Source organism: Micrasema longulum, unplaced genomic scaffold (genome assembly GCF_059751315.1).
Source record: "Micrasema longulum isolate JH-2025_06_02 unplaced genomic scaffold, ASM5975131v1 h1tg000594l, whole genome shotgun sequence".
NCBI classification, from domain to species: domain Eukaryota; kingdom Metazoa; phylum Arthropoda; class Insecta; order Trichoptera; family Brachycentridae; genus Micrasema; species Micrasema longulum.
The window spans coordinates 46135-63133 of NW_028277790.1; the positions used below are offsets into that span (position 1 = coordinate 46135).

The window sequence follows — 16999 nt, forward strand, 5'->3', positions numbered from 1 at the left end:
CTTGGTGTCTCCACCAGGCTCCTTATAGTCGGCATAATCCAGCCCGTTATATCCGTAGCTCACTCCGAACTCGCGGACATACTCGGCGGAGTGCGGGCGGCCCTGAGTCGCTATTCTAGTGATGTTCATCACTGACCCGAGGTCAATAATCAGCTGTTGGCCAAAATCATTCTCCGACGCCGTCCATGCGTTATCGCCTTTACAATCAATCATAGTATCAACACAACTATTCCAGGTACCATTCAATGTATGGGATATTAAAAAAAAGTAAAAATTTAGTACCGAGTATGAATCATCCATTTGTAAATAAGCAAATTACCATGTTACAAATTTATGAATCATTTCTTACTCATAAACTAGGATAAAAATATGACTCAGTTTTGGCTTTTTTTACTGAGTAAAAGAAGTTTCAAATATTAATAACAAAATAACTGTAAAATCAAATGAATTTATTATGAAACCATATTATTACAAAATCAAATAAATTTTATAAGAACAATTTGTAAAACTCAACACACAAAAGCCTCGATTTTTAAATGAACTCCTTTTAGAAAAGAATTTATGAATCTATGACATAACTGGTGACACAGGATGGTACAGGTACATACTTAAATCAGAGATTGCATGTTACATTAGCATTAACTATTGATTTATTATATTAACAGACAACCTAATCAAAATTGGATTCCTAGCAACCAATACTTCCTACTGAAATTCACACAATAATTCCCCATTATTTATTAAAATATTACATAAAAAATATTCATATTGATAAGAAAATAAATGTTAAATGAAATAACCAAAATAACTCGAGTTTTTAAATAATAATACACTCAACACTTCAAAAACTTTTTTCTTCTTTGTTAATGAAATTATTGTAAAATATTTGATCTCTGTCAAAAGTTGGTAATGATCCCTGCATGAGCTGCTCAAAATTTAAAACATCATACGATGTCGGAGTTTCATAAACCTCTCCATTTAGCTGTAGGGCTACGGCTACACAGTGAGAAGAGTCGAGCATTGTTTCTTCAAATATCCAGCCATTTAATTGTTGGCCGTTCACAGACAATTCGGTATCAGTAACGAATGAGCCGATTTGTACATCACGAGTTTTAATATTAAAACTGATCTTTTGGAGATCAACTGTTATTCCCACTCCGATGTTTTTAACGTAGCTTTCTTTCAAGCACCAGTGCCTGTAAAATGCTGCTAGTTGATCTACTTGAGAACCGGGGTAGGTAATAGTATCCCATTCTGAAGGTGAAAACTGTTTTCTCATAAGCCTGAAAAATTCCGATACACTCGAATTCGGGGGGCGAACTGTGCTCATAACGTCTATACCGACTCGACTCTTTCCTCTTTGCCCCACCAGCACAACAAATTCACCCTGGTGAGAAATGTTGAAATCTACATTGGGGTTATTTCCTTCGAGGAAAGGCTTCCCCCTTTTATCTCTGTTCAAAACTATTTGCGAATAAGGTAAGTCTGTGGAAACACTCGCGAACTTTCTCATCATAAGCCGACCGATGAGAGACGATTTAAAGTCTTGTTTGTACACAAACTTAGATAGCCTAATTTTTTCTTCCGGTTGAACACACGAGCTGGCCAGAAGAATGTCTGATTCGGTCGGCGACCAAGAATTTATATTAAAGGCCCATCGGAAGGATCGCTTCTCGGCCATTTTAATAACGTTCATTATATGTAATATTACGAGTATTTTGAATTTTTAAAAATAAAACAATAATCTGACGTTGAGAAGGGTTGGTAATGAACAATATTTAGTCCAGTCCACAGCAGCTAACCTGCAAAAACATTTTATTGAATTGGCAAAGATTAGAAGACATCTAGCATAACTATTTAAAGCAAATATGACAATAATCTTTACACATTGGAAACAGGCAACATTTAGATCGAACTCTAGTATCAACAAATAAATGTGTAAAGCTGTTTTTAAACTTATAATAGCATGAAAAATAACTTTAATTTTCATAATCAAATCCAAAGAAAAATAATACAATATTATAATTTTCCGTTGTAGACACTTAGCTATGACAGTCTGCTACAGTAAACTTATCATTTCTCAGCTGCAACCTAAGTACAATACCTGAACTAAAGAAAACTATTCATTATAAATGTAAACTACCAATTGAAACATTAAGGTGTCAGAAGAAGCTATCAGTGGACTGGACTTTAAAAAAAGGTAAATATAAGTACTAATCTACCAAACATAGTACTCTGTAAGAAGCTTACTAGACAAAAAAAATCTGACAAATCATGCAACTATAAAAATATTTAAAACTTAAAATTGAAAATAAGATTTTTTTAAAGTTTGGATGGGGAGGTTTAGTAACTAAAATGTGAATGGACAATTGGTAAATAGTTAAAAATTCAATTTATTAAAAGTGAAAAAATGAAGGTAAGATTCAGTTTCAAAATGTTTTCGGCACATTTAATTTTCTCCAATAACACTCCAAAACTACAAAATGTTCATTTTAATTAGATTTAAGATTATTGATACACAAAACATGTTCTCTAGAAATCATTGACCATCAGAAATTTCAATTAGGAAGTTCAGTGCTACGGGAAATTGGAATTAAAAAAATTGCTAATACACGGTAAAAATTAAAGCATTTAATTGTACAGAGAAGTTTCTCAAGAACGTATGAAAAAATGAATAAAAATGAGTTGAACAAATGAACTACTTTGAATGACGTCACAAGTTCTTGTGAATCAACCAATGATAGTGAAGGGATAGATTTCCGGTTTACGGGAAACCAATTCACCAATCAGAGGAACTCGCCGTAGAGAACTTAGTAGAGTAATTTTAAAACTTTTGAAAATCACAGCACTAATAATATGATACTTAAAAATATACAAAAAAATCATTTGGCTTAGTTTTGAGTCTATAAACAAATAATATAAGACCACTGAACTTCCTCTTTGATCGATTAATATGTATTAATTGAAAATGTATATTTTAGGTTATGTAGGACATAGTATGTTATGGATTGTGTAGACACTTACCTTCCAATATGGCATTTTTTGGACCTCTTTCATTCATAGATGATGTAGCTGTGAGGACAGCTCGCTCCAATAAAGGAGTGTTACATTCATAATCGTCATAATATCTTCCGTAATATTCTAAAATCAAATAACAAATTACGATACATTTCGCAAAAGAATCTAAAAATTATGCCAAAAATAAATGTTCGTGATAATACTAATATTATTATGTGTGTACTTCCATAAACAATATAAAATGGGTGTGTTAATCCTATTGATTAAACATTCTTTCAAAATTACTCATAACTGTTTTAAACAACCGAAGAAGTAATAAAAAGTGGATAGGTTAATAATAATTGTCAAAAGAAGCGAAGCGTATAACTTTTATTGTAATAAAATAATGAAATAAACCTTAAATTTAAAAAAATAAGTGATGTCAACAAGGCTGTAACCGTTAAATTATTGTCGGTAATAATGGTTGTTCTGTAGGAAGAAACTGAAAAAGATATTTATAATATCCACAATAATGCATTACTATTGAAATTTTAACTTATTTACCTGAACTGCAGCTTGATAATAATAAAGCAAAAAAGCATGCCGTCACACGCAAAGCGCCCATCATGACATGACGCACAACGACAATTGAAAATGTAAGTTGATGACAGCGTTACGCCCTACCATAAACTATAAACTACGTGATTCTTCTTCTTCTTAGCATTATTAATTTATTGAGAATTTTAAATAAAATGCACTATACTGGAAAACAAAAAATGAATGCACAAAATAAGCTATTGTAAATTACCTAATACTTCAACAATGTTTGAAAAAGAGCTGAAACCTTTATCATATGCCATATGGGTGAGAATTATCTGACTGAACCAAATCACCTACTAGGCAACGCCTGAAAACAATTTTCCAATGTTAATACTTCTTTTACCAGGTAGTTAATTCAACAATGTTTGAGTATGTTCAAATGCTGACAGACTAGCTGGATTTCCTCCCTAGGAAGTTATTCATATTTGAATTTATTGCAACAGAGAGGGAAAACATTATTGAGAAGGGAATATGGAAGTCTAGGCATTTACAAGGCTTATGACCTGTAATTGGCTAGTTAAAGTGGCCACTTTATACACTGTGCAACATTCGCCATTCTGCCTATATTTAAACATCCACATTTCCTCAACTCTTCCATCTGTTGACTTTTGTGAAGTAAAAGAACTGAAACCTTTATCATATGCCATATGGGTGAGATTCATCTGGCTGAACCAAATCACCTACTAGGCAATGCCTGAAAACAATTTTCCAATGTTAATACTTCTTTTACCAGGTAGTTAATTCAACAATGTTTGAGTATGTCCAAATGCTGACAGACTGGCTGGATTTCCTCCCTAGGAAGTTATTCATATTTAAATTTATTGCAACAGAGAGGTAAAACATTATTGAGAAGGGAATATGGAAGTCTAGGCATTTACAAGGCTTATGACCTGTTATTGGCTGGTTTAAGTGGCCAATTTACACATGTTTTCTTCTTTACTTCTTTACACCTTCTCAATAATGATTTCTCTCTCTGTTTCAATAAATTATAGGATATGCCTCAGTCGATTCGGCAGGTGAAGATGTGAAGCGTGAGTTCTGGGAAAATGTAAGGGAAGTATGTGCGAGGAAAAAACCGAATGAAAGAATAATTCTAGCCGGTGATCGGAATGGTGGGTACTCGTCGAGATGGCCTCGAAACAGCCCTTGGAATGTATGGCGATTCTAGGATAAATGGAAATGGAAAAAGCTTGCTTGAAGTGTGTCTTGAGTGGAACCTTTTTGTTTTGAATACCTTTTTTAATCATTAAGGTATTCACCAATACACATGGGAAAGAGGGAATGAAAGAAAAATAATTGATTACGTGGTTGTTGACTCTAGATTAAGGCTTGTGTTGGCCACATAATAAAGCTTGTACTTGGCCACGTAATAAAGCTTTCAGTTACAACGAAGCATAAACTGCTTGCTTAAAATGAATATAATAATAGTAATAATAATAAATATTAAATTAGTGAAATTACTTTTTATTGTTGATTACCAATATACTAAAACTGTTTTAAAATGCATATTTAAATTTACACTGGAGTATTTAGTAAGTGAAAAATGTTTGACACAACACAACCATATCTTTAAACTCTTTCTTAGGTGGATTGGAAGAGTTTTTACTATAATTAACAATTATTTTTGTAGCAATTTGCCACTTTCAAAGCAAGAAACGCAATTGACCGGCTGTTTAACCAGCAGAATATGTTCCCTGTAGTGCTATTATGAACGCTCTCTAGGGGGTAGAGAATGTAAGTTAGAAGTTCAGCTCCCAGCAAGGCATTCTCTGCCATCTAGAGAGCGTTCAGTATCGCACCGCTGAAGTATGACAGTTTGGGTTTCAGTTGAAACATTTTTTGTGCAAATTCTGCCGCTAGGGGCGCTGTCAGTAAATTAGCCTTCGTAGAAGGAATTTTGATTTGTCTGAGGTTTTTAAAGATAAGGTCTATGACTAACAGTGGTGGCGGTCGTTTTTGTTTGTCTTAGATAATAATTATTGTGTTTTTTCCTTAAAAAGTCGAAATAATTCACTAATTTGGTCAAAAAAAGAGTGGTGTACATAAATTTTTTATCTATTATTAAGTGTTTTCAGTAGTTTGTGTTTGTTTTCGTTCCCTGTCCCGAAACCTAATAACCAGGTAACAATTATTTTTTCCATACACGTGTAGCCAAAATTTTTTTTGGTTTTTACAACTTATTTTGTACTTTTCTTTCTTTTTATTTTTTATTATAAACGAACGATAAAGAGAAACCTCCGGATCCACCGGATGGATCTCAATCAGATTCGTCGTGCGGTACAATGGACACTGTTCCAGATCCCGCCGAATTTGTTACAATAAGGCCTAAATCAAAAAAACTCAAACTTATAAATTCGGAGAGGAAATCGAGTTCTGAGTCAGACCGCCCCCTCCCACACAAAACACCTAGCCCCCGACCCTCTGCTTCTACAAACCCAGGTACTCCAGAGGTCACAAACACTTTACCGCCTATTACCACACCTACCAAAGTCCAATCCCGCATGTACAATGGAATGGATCGTGCTCCATTTATCGTACATGTAACAAAAGTACAAGTAGACGGCGTCACCCAAACCAACTTGTACGATATTGACTTCGGTCGATTTCTTCATAGAAACAATATTCGGACTGCCTGGAACGGAATCAAGTCCGTCGGCCGTAACCGTATTTCTGTGGAGTTTAAGACGGCAAACGAAGCCAATACGTTTGTAAAATCAGAAATAGCTAAAAAAGATAATTATAACGTTTTCATTCCGACTTTCCTAGTAACTAAACAAGGTGTTACCAAAGGCATCCCTTCGCACTGGTCTGAACAGGACATTGTGGAGAATGCCGAGGTACCTCATGGATTCGGAAAAGTAATCAAGGCTCGACGACTGAATTACAGATCGAGTAATGGTGACGTAGTCGAATGGAAACCCTCCCGCACGGTGGTTTTGACCTTCGACTCAAAATCTCTACCTTCCCACATTTCCATCTTCAATGTGTCCCTCTCCGTAGAACTCTACGTATTTCCGACAATTCAGTGTTTTAAATGCTGTAAGTACGGACATACAAAGACTGTCTGTAGATCCCTTGTGCGCTGTTACAAGTGTGGCTCCTCACACAATGGGGAATCCTGCACAGTGGCGGCTGAAGATATAAAATGCCTCAATTGTTCTGGTAACCATTCTGCCACCAGCAAGCTGTGCCCTGAGCTTAAAAGGCAACAAAACATAAAACACACGATGGCTGACAGAAACATTTCATATATTGAAGCTTCTAAAATGTTCGGAAAAGCGACGATTTCCTATGCAGAAATCGTCTCTAAAACGACAAAACCGAATGTCAATGTTGTTATGCCCGCGCCCTCCGCGCCAATATCCTACAAAAAATCCGTAGAGAGGAAGTCGAGGTCAAAAAAACTACCTTCCAAACCTAATGTTCCTCATCATGACCCTTCACTTCTGTATTTCCCGAATGGACAACTTCCATCTGGTTCTAATGGGAATGCTTTTCCTAGCACAGTCCCAACATCGAACAATACAATTATATCTACCATATTGAGTATTCTAGTATCGATCCTTCAAAACAATCCACAAATACCGTCCAACGTCGCCCATCAACTTCTAAATATAACCTCCCTACTTAACCACCACCATGGCTCCTCAGATGAGGATTCTGCAGTGGAACAGCCATAGCATTTTAAATAAAAAAGAAGATCTCTTGCATACATTGCAAGAAGAATCTATTTCAATTGCGGCCATTTCGGAGACGTGGATGGTCCCGGGATCTACTATTAGATTCCGGGGATTCCACTGTCTGCGAGATGATCGTGAGGATGGAAGGGTGGCTCTGCCCTCCTCATCAAAAACTCCCTTCCCTTTATCCCTATTAATGTCAAGACTGATGGCTGTCCTTTCCAAGTGACAGCTGCAAAGGTTAATGACTTGACCATCCTTTCCATGTATATCTCCCCAACCAACAAACCCTCAAAATCGATACTTTTATCTTTGTTTCAAAAATTGACCCCTCCGTTCCTTATCCTTGGTGACTTTAATGCTCACCATGCCCTGTGGGGTGCTCCGACATGCGACAGGTTAGGAAGAGATATTGTTGATCTCTTGGATGATCTGAATATGTGTGTCCTTAATGATGGCTCCGCGACGCGCCTTCAGCTTCCAAATCAGCGACCCAGTGCAGTGGATCTCACCATCTCCAGCGCTGCAATGGCACCATCTGTGCAATGGTCAATTAAGGATGACACTATTGGTAGTGATCATTACCCTATAGTAGTCAGCCTCATATCCAGCCATAGATGTTGCCAAAGTGGCCTATCCCCTGGGGGAAGACGAAGACCGAGATACATTACAGAAAGAGTTAAATGGAGATACTTCTCTGACGACATTGAACTTAAAGTGAACGAGCTGCCCACCCCGACGAAAGAGAATGTAGTGAAGTGCTATGAAGCATTGTCATCATGCATCGTCGAAGCAGCAGACAAACATGTCCCTGTAAAGGAGAAAGGCAATAGAAGTAAACCCCCCCCTGCCCCATGGTGGGATAGCGAATGTGCGGAGGCAGTTTTGAAAAGGAAAAAGCAAGCTAAAGTTTACTCCTTAAACATGAGCCTAGAAAACCTGTTGAGTTTTAAACAGGTTGAAGCTAAAACAAAACGCCTCTTAAGAGACAAGAAACGACAAGGATGGAAAAACTTCTGTTGCTCTTTATCACGAGACGTGCCTATATCAACTGTTTGGAGCATGATACGTCGATTTAGAGGTTCTTTCACTCCACCAGTGAGACGTCCTGAGACCCTAGGGTGGGTTGAGGAGTTCGCCAACAAATTAGCCCCGCAGACCGCAAATAACTGGAATGAGTCTCCCTATTGGTACCAGTTTACAAATAGAAGCTGGTTAGATCATAGCTTCAGTTTAGATGAACTGAAGACTATTCTGACCCGGCTCACAGACTCAGCTCCAGGGATTGACGGTATACTGTATAGTTTTATCCAACATAACAGTGATCCTACCCTCTCCTACATCCTATCATTGATCAACATGATCTTTGAATCAGGAAACATCCCCCCTTCATGGAAAACCCAATCCATTATCCCTATCCTTAAACCCAACAAAGACCCAAACTTTGGGTCTTCCTACCGCCCCATAGCCCTCTCCTCCACACTGTTGAAAGTGGCGGAACATATGGTGAGACAACGCTTGGACTGGTTTGTGGAGAGCTCGAAAACTCTCCCCGAGTCTCAATTTGGATTCAGGAAAAGAAGGAGCACTATTGAAAGCGTGTCGGTTCTGACATCTGATATCAGAGCCGCTCTTACTAAGAAAGAATTTCTTATAGGTGTCTGTCTGGACATAAGTGGTGCATATGACAATGTTATTATCCATATTCTAGAAGCTAAAATGCTACGAATTGGAATCCCGCGAAAACTCACTTCCTTTATAGCAAATTTGATTCTCTCCAGAAAGGTAGAAATCAGTGTTCGCGGTCATGCTGTGGTGGAGAGAGAGTTGAGCAAGGGACTACCTCAGGGTTCTGTCCTGAGCCCGATTCTCTTCAATATCTATACGCATGACATAAGCGGAATTGTTCCCTCAGAGACAAGTTTGCTTCAATACGCGGACGACTTCTTCATGTATACATATGGGAAGGACCCAAATAATCTAGAAAATACTCTAAATTTAGGTATGAGAAACATCAGGAATTGGTTAGTGGAACATGGCTTGGATCTATCGACTGGTAAAAGTAATGCCATAACCTTTTGTAGACAGCGAAAAATCCCAACCATAAAAATTCAACACGGAGATGAGATAGTACCTTTTACGTCCCAGATTAAGTTCCTGGGAGTAATTCTGGACACTCATCTTACATGGAACTCATACATAAATCATATAGTAAACAAGTGTCAAGCCGGATTGAATACGTTAAGAGCAGTCTCGCGAGTATGGTGGGGGAGCCACCCTTTTATACAGAGACTTTTTTATACTGCGTATATCCGGAGCCATCTAGATTATGCCTCGTTCCTTTTAGAACCTTGTTCAAAAAAGAATCTCCAAAGACTTGACCGGATCCAATCCCAAAGTCTGAGACTAGTCGTCGGAGCCATGAAGTCATCTCCAATTAACGCTTTACAAGTAGAAGCTTGTGATCCCCCACTTGGTATGAGAAGACAATACTTGGCGGATAGATTTCTTCTAAAATGCTCTATCCAAAAAAACAACCTGCTCCTCAAAAAGGTACAATTTCTCTCTGACTGCGTGACATCCTCATCTTTTTGGTTTCATAAACCACCCCCTTTACTAGTCAACAGTTTTCATTTTTACAAATCTTTCGAATCTAACATTTATCCTAAAGACCTTCTTCCCCTTTATCGTTTCCCATTTAAAACTTCTATTTATGCCCCAAGTATTGAACTCACATTCGGAGTCGAAAGCCACCTACAGCCCCGGTGTACATTCAACCGTATTCGGTCGTCAAGATGGATAGGTTGGAAAATTATCTACACTGATGGATCTCGGTCAGATTCGGCAACCCATACGGGTGCGGCTATATATTGTGAAGACAACAACTTTCAAAGATTGTACAAATTGCACAAGAATGCATCTGTATTTACCGCAGAATGTATCGCAATCCGAGAAGCTGTCAAATACGCCTTAAGCTCACAATATAGCAAGTTCCTAATCCTGTCGGATTCCTTGAGTGCCTTACAAAAAATCAAATCCCCTCCATCCTTTTATCCCGAGGATGAGCTCTGCGTGGAAACTCGATTTCTTCTTTCTATATCAGAGGCATCCAATAAGAGTATTGTTATGTCCTGGATCCCTAGCCATTGTGGTATTCCCGGTAACGAAAAAGTGGACGCGTTAGCAAAGGAGGCGGTCCACTCCGGGGATCCTGCCTATAGTAATTTACTACCACTAGGTGATCTCCTTGTTATGACAAAGGAGAAGCAACTTCGCACATGGCAAGAATATTGGGTAGCCTCTTCCCAAGCCAAGGGTAAACATCTTTTCCAACTGAAACCAAATGTTACAGAAAAGCCTTGGTTTTCCAAAGTGATTCTGAACAAGTTTGAGACATCCTCCATATGCAGAATGCGCATTGGGCACTGCTGCAATGGTTCTCACCTGTTCAGAATCCATGTCCGGGACTCTGCCATTTGCGAATGTCAGCTAGATGAGGAAGATTTAAACCATATTTTTTTTGGATGCCCCATAAATGATTGTTATCCTGATTTCCTATCCGACCTCTCTGATATTAATATCCCATTCCCTATTCATATTCTAACTCTCCTGTCCCTACCCAATAAACGTGTATTTAAAATCCTATGTAAATATCTAGTTGTAAATGGTGTAAAGCTGTAAATATGTTTTATTATTATATGTATATATTATATTAAATACTAACATACTAACTTGTACATATTATATTACTAACACATGTGTATATATGTAAAAAAAAACAAAACTACTCGACACTGGCCAGAACACCCAAGTTGAGATGTGAAAAGGCCATGAAAAAACGAAGAAGAAGAAGAAGAGGTTTTTAAATATCTATGGTACGTTGTTGTTTTTCATCTATATCTATGGCTGGGTGCAGTGGAAATTTATTGAAGTTGATTTATTATTATGGATGTAGTTAATTAATTGGCAGTTCTGAAGTGTTAAAGTGAGGCGTTTTTAAGCAAATAATATATTTTTGATACTGTTTTCTAAATATCGAAGTGTGTATGGCAAATATTTAGCTACTATAGAAAAATAAACATTAAGAAAAACAATCCTGTCACTTAATTACACCTACAGATCGTAGAAAGTTATCGCCGTGTGACGTATAAGAGAATACTACAATTTCCTAACATATTTAGTTTGTTTCCGGACGAAAGATTATAATGTTAACTAAGTGGGATATGCATTAGTGTTGGACTTCACACGTGAAGCAAAATAAACTCGATGTTTGACATGGAATGTATGACCTTAAAATGTGAATGTTTTCGTCTAATGTCGTTCTGAATTTGGTGAATGAGGTCGGTTGTATCGAAAGTCGGTGATTCCTGTTTGCAGCGAGCATGTGCGAGGATGTGCCAGTCCACTCCAGTCGATCTGGAGGTATTCGGAGTAATCTGCACATACAGCTATCGTCTCACCAGAGGAACCACAGTTTGGATTTCAGGTATGCCTCTATACGTTGTTTATGTTACGATTGTTGACATTATCCATTACCACATTTTAATATTTGGTTTTCTGTATCATTTATGTAGAAAATATTGAAGTAATCTTTAATATTTGTTTTCTAAAAGATCACAGGCATACTTCACAAATTTATGTGATATTGTACAATTTAAAATTGTAATACTATCCTGTTACTTAAACTCATATCCAGTTTAGCTATTCGCTAGTTATTATACTTACGCTGTGGTTGATAGAGGAATATTGATCTGAAAAAACTCTGAAATTATAGTTTTAAAATAACAAATATTCTATATTTATCAATTTAGCTAACTTTTGGACTTGTTAGAGAATGGGGAAGTTCAGGGCTTTTTGTGTATTTTTTTTATTTGAATTTTTATTGAATATTAAATTAAGCCAAAAAACATAGAATTAAGAATAGTCCAGAAACCGCATACGCACATCAAACAGAAGGCGTCTAAATTACTCATAAATGAGTAGGTTTAAGTTTTGACCCATTAGTTTCTTTGTAGACGTCGCTCAGTACGCAACTCCTGATTTGAATTCAACTATGCCGTGTTGTGTCCTTTTGAAGTGTAGAAATACTGCTAGGATCTTAAAGAAACAGGATAGTATTACATTTCATGTGTAATTAGCAAACGAATGTTTTAGTAGCAAATGCATTCCTTAAAAATTGAATTATTTTTCCTTCTGTCAAGAATTGTCGAAGAAACAAAATAGAAATTTCGATATTATTGCCAGGGTAGTAAATTTTTTCCCATCAAGCAACATTATGCGGCGACACCACGAATGCGCGCGGCGAAACGGACATAGTGGGGGGATTATTGGACACAGTCCGATGTATTCAAATATGATTCTACGCTCTTTCTGGTCTATTCTTAATTCTATGCCAAAAAATATATTAAAAAATTATGGATCGTATTATTAGCTCTGTGATTTTTTATAGTTTTGTATTTTTGAAATTTCCTCGCATGTGACTTCTCAAGTTCTCTCCTCCTTCTTGATGACTTCTGCTGATTGGTCAGTAACCTTACAGAAATCTGTCGCAACTCTCTTATTATAGTTGATTGGGAAGAACTAGTGATGTCATGCAAAGTAGTTGGTTTTTATTAAAATTATTTTTATTATTTTTTTCATTCCTTCTCCAGAATCTTCGCCGTACAATTTAACACTCTAATTTTAAGATGTATTTTTTATATACCATTTGCCGTGGGGCTGAACTTTCTCATTAGAGATACTACGGCTTCTTTTCTTCTCCCTAGCACTGTCCCAACTAATTACCTAGGTAGGCTGTCGGGGTCGACTCTTTTCGTCCTTAGGCTGTATTCAGTTCTGGGTGTCACTTTTATCTAGGCCGTTTCTCTTCAGGATTTTGAAGCATTGAGTTATCCACGAGTTCTTTGGTCTAGGCAAATAATGAATTTATTTTTATTACTATGTGCTTTAGTAAGTACTTACATATATTTCTAATAAAAATTTAAACAGCCTCTTAGGTGTAAACTGGCTGTAGACGATAGACTCATAGAACAGGTCATGAAGTTCAAGCACCTAGGAGTGGAGATATCTAGTTGCGGCAATCTGTATTATGTAGTTAAAGAACAGAATAAAGCAGCAGTTATCTCCAGATGCTTGAGGGACACTGAGCATATGCCGGTGGAAAGCAAAGTCAGAATGTATAAAACATGCATCAGACCCATAATGACTTACGGAATCGAAGCAAGAGCAGATACTGTTCGAACGAAACATCTCCTTAGAACTTCCGAACTGAAAACGTTGCGACCTGTCATAGGTAGAACCCTCAGAGATAGGATACCAAATTAAGAGATTCGCCGAACGTGCCACATAGAGGGCATTGTGAGTAGGCAGAGAAGACAATTCTAAAGAGTCCACCTTGAGAGGATGGACCCAGAGAGTATTCCTAATATTGTAATTCAATAGATCGCAGAAGGACGCCGTCCACCAGGACGACCATCAAAGAGGTGGATGAAAAGTTGGACGTCTGCATTGCAGGATCAAGACTAATATTCTGTCCAAATAGATTACAAGATCTATTGAAAGAAGAAGACAAATTTAAATTATATTGAAACATAATTTATTTATTCTACTAAACCCCTTTTTATTTTATAAATATAGAAATAAATTCATTGTATCTAAATCATCTTATTAGATCTGTTAAGTGGAGTAGCTCATATTAACCGTGTCTCATACAAGGTGGTGCAAAAGTCATCACCCTATCGGAAGATGCCATAATTTTGGCAAATTACGGCGAATGTCAGTTCTGCTTTGATATTTGTGAAGTAAACGGATACAGACACAACAAGATATGAAGCGTTATACTCCTTAAGAAGGGGGAAAAATGGTTTAGATTTTTTGCGGAATAATTCGTCAGTGGTGTTGGCGCGAGAATTTAGCTTCAGACTCTATCGAATGCGAGAACCTATCGCCGGAAGTTCTGGAAAGAGTGATAGAGAATGCCATAAATCGGACACGCGTGGTCATCAATTCATGGCCGATATCATTTTCTCGACTTAATGAAAAAAAGTTAAGACATCAATTAAACACAATTTAAAAGCAGAATCAAATTTTTTCATTCATAAAAATTACAGCCAAAGAGCATGGGGTGACAACTTTTGTGCCACCTTGTATATATATTAGTAAGTATGCTATAGCCAACTCGTATTGTTATGTGATTAAGAATTCTAATACACCCCATCAGCTATTTAGTGTTGAAGTAACAACTTAGCAACAACATATTTAAATCCAGCATAGATTAGATTAGGTCTTGTAATGCTTATTTTACTGCAACATAATCCTGCAAAGAGTTCGAGGACCCATTTTACGAGTATCAAAAGAAAACCAGGCGGGTTTTCTACCTGGGGGCATTTGCGGATAATATCCACAACATACCAGGGGCAAACCGTGTAAAGAAGCGATTATGCGCAGCTTACCATTATATTTGACTAACCATAATAATGTTTTACTGTAATTTTATTTACAGAGAAACAAATAAATAATTACTATTTATTTTAAGTCATGTCCACCGTATTTTTATCCTAACATAAATATTAATATTCATAAGCGCGCCCAGCGCCTGCGGTGAGCCAAGAAACTAGCCGATTATTCCAGCTTATTTTTTCATACAAATAAGTATACTATATTTTGAATGTCTTAACCCCAGTGCGGGTTTTTTATCCTAGATTAAACATGCACATTACACAAATTATTTGAAGATTCTTGATTTGGAAAACAGTATTTCAAACATTATTTCTTAAGGGCTATTTTTCTTTAAGATGGTACTTTTGACATAAGACCATTTACTTTCATGCGTCATATTGCAGGACATATGGCGCTCGACGCGGCCGTTTTTAGCACTATTAATTTCTAGAACAATTCAGCCAGTTGACATTTCAATTGAATATTTAATATCGACTGAATTCGTAGTGCTATCTTTTTATTTATTTTTTGATGACTTATCTATGAAAGTAATGGATATCTATATAATATAATATATCACGAAGTTACATTGTTTGAGTTGATTTCATGGATGAGAGCTGTTGTATCACACAGAACCACAGAAAAATATCAATTTATAGTATATATTACTTACATTATATTATGTATCTTCTATGTAGGTACAAATTTATGTTATTTTTTTATAGCTTACCTGTAAATAAAATCACCATTCGCAACAGCAACATACGCTGTATTCTACAGGACAACAAAGAACTAAATAGTTCCTTAGCTAGTCCGCATAGACCTACACTCTTGAAAATACAAGAAGTTTTACTATATCTTGAGCATTTTTTTGTTACTTGAAGTTACGATGACCAGTCTTACTCTTTGGGTGTGTTCCAGTGTAAAAACACCTTAAATAAATATTTCATGTAAAACAAAGTTTTTTAAAAATGTATGAAAAAATTCATAAAAATGAACTATATTAAATGACATCATAAGTTCTTCTAAATCGACCAAAGATATAGTGTTGTGTTGGATGTCAGTTTTCGGCAATCCAACCTCCAATCAGGATAACTCACCAATCGAATTGGTGACATCACGCATGGAGTTATTAAAGAATTTAAAACTTTAAATAATCGTAGCTATGATAATACGATACATAAATATATTTTTTTGCTTAGTTTGATAGTCTATAAACAAATATATATATTTTTTAAACCATTGAACTTCAAAGGCAAAAATCAAGGCAAAATTGGCAGTTCACAACGGAGTCCTGGTCCCATCCCTGATGTATGGGAGCGAAGTGTGGACTTGGAAAAACAGGGATGAAAGTAGGCTGAATGCTGTCGAAATGCGATCTCTCAGGCGAATGTGTGGTAAAACTATGTACGATAGATGCACAAATGTTGAGATCCGTACATTATGTAAGGCTGAGACAAGCATTATCGACAACATCAAGAAAGGAGCTCTGCGCTGGTTCTAGACATGTAGAACGAATGGACAGCGAGAGAACGGCTAAGAATATTTACAATGCGAATGTTGATGGATGCAGAAATAGAGGAAGACCGAGAAAGACATGGCATGACCAAATCCAACAAATACTTAAAGATGGACATGTCAAAAGTCGGAATAATCGGCGCGCGTGCATGAGAAGATGTATGAATGTAGAGGAAGCGAGATCTGTATGCAAAGATAGAGTGTTGTGGCGTTCTATCCTCTCTGCCAACCCTTACGGGGAAACGGCGTGATGGTTTGTTTTGTTTTGAACTTCATCATTCAACACTTTGATTGGGCCTGCTGGCCTGTTGTAGTGCAAATAAAATATTAAAAAAAAAAACGAATATTTTCCTATCTTGTCTCTCTTCGCCCATCCTTTTTTACCATTTTTTTTTTTTTTTTTTATTTTTCCACACTATATTTACATAGAATTTTAATTATAAAATACACTTAAAAAATATGTCTTAAAATTAAAGAACTGCATACTTAACTCATTTTCTCAATTTTAGTGACGTGTACCTCTTAACCTGATTGCCACATAATTGTTTGTTCTAGATGCGGGCCACAAATGCAAGGGGGCGCTGGTGGCCACCAGAGAAACCGTTCCCTGGACAGCGTTCTGCAGAGGATACCGGAAGCTCCCCCGACACCTTCCCCCAGCATCACCACTGTTCCACCGCTCGGTATGTTCATTTCAGCTTTTTTCTAATTGTAATATCAGGTTCACGTGAAACCAATGATTATAAAATAAAATAATTTGCACAATT

General features: G+C 36.8%; 3 protein-coding genes across 3 annotated transcripts in view; 1 reads left to right on the forward strand and 2 right to left on the reverse strand.

The window, feature by feature from the left end:
* Positions 1-3664, reverse strand: part of Nrx-IV (neurexin-4) — a 29684-nt gene extending 26020 nt beyond the window's left edge. Inside the window, exons 1-3 of the mRNA XM_088228539.1 lie at positions 3562-3664; positions 3025-3141; positions 1-197 (exon numbers count right to left, since the gene is read on the reverse strand). Of these exons, the coding sequence (XP_088084665.1) occupies positions 1-197; positions 3025-3141; positions 3562-3625 (378 nt within the window). The 5' untranslated portion in view covers positions 3626-3664. The remainder of the gene's footprint in view (positions 198-3024; positions 3142-3561) is intronic.
* LOC148280324 (L-aminoadipate-semialdehyde dehydrogenase-phosphopantetheinyl transferase) lies at positions 433-3141 on the reverse strand. The gene is made up of 2 exons (XM_088228540.1): positions 3025-3141; positions 433-1802 (listed from the first exon to the last, which is right to left on the reverse strand). Exon 2 carries the CDS (start codon positions 1694-1696, stop codon positions 842-844), a length of 855 nt encoding a protein of 284 aa, XP_088084666.1. The 5' UTR covers positions 1697-1802; positions 3025-3141; the 3' UTR covers positions 433-841.
* Positions 3665-11179: 7515 nt separating the features above from the next.
* Positions 11180-16999, forward strand: part of fwd (phosphatidylinositol 4-kinase beta fwd) — a 35387-nt gene continuing 29567 nt past the window's right edge. Inside the window, exons 1-2 of the mRNA XM_088228552.1 lie at positions 11180-11763; positions 16788-16915. Coding sequence (XP_088084678.1) covers positions 11660-11763; positions 16788-16915 — 232 coding nt within the window. The 5' untranslated portion in view covers positions 11180-11659. The remainder of the gene's footprint in view (positions 11764-16787; positions 16916-16999) is intronic.

What these genes read in the sequence shown, in the direction of transcription:
- LOC148280324 (XM_088228540.1), bottom strand. Translation starts at nt 1,696, where the DNA reads ATGAACGTTATTAAAATGGCCGAGAAGCGATCCTTCCGATGGGCCTTT.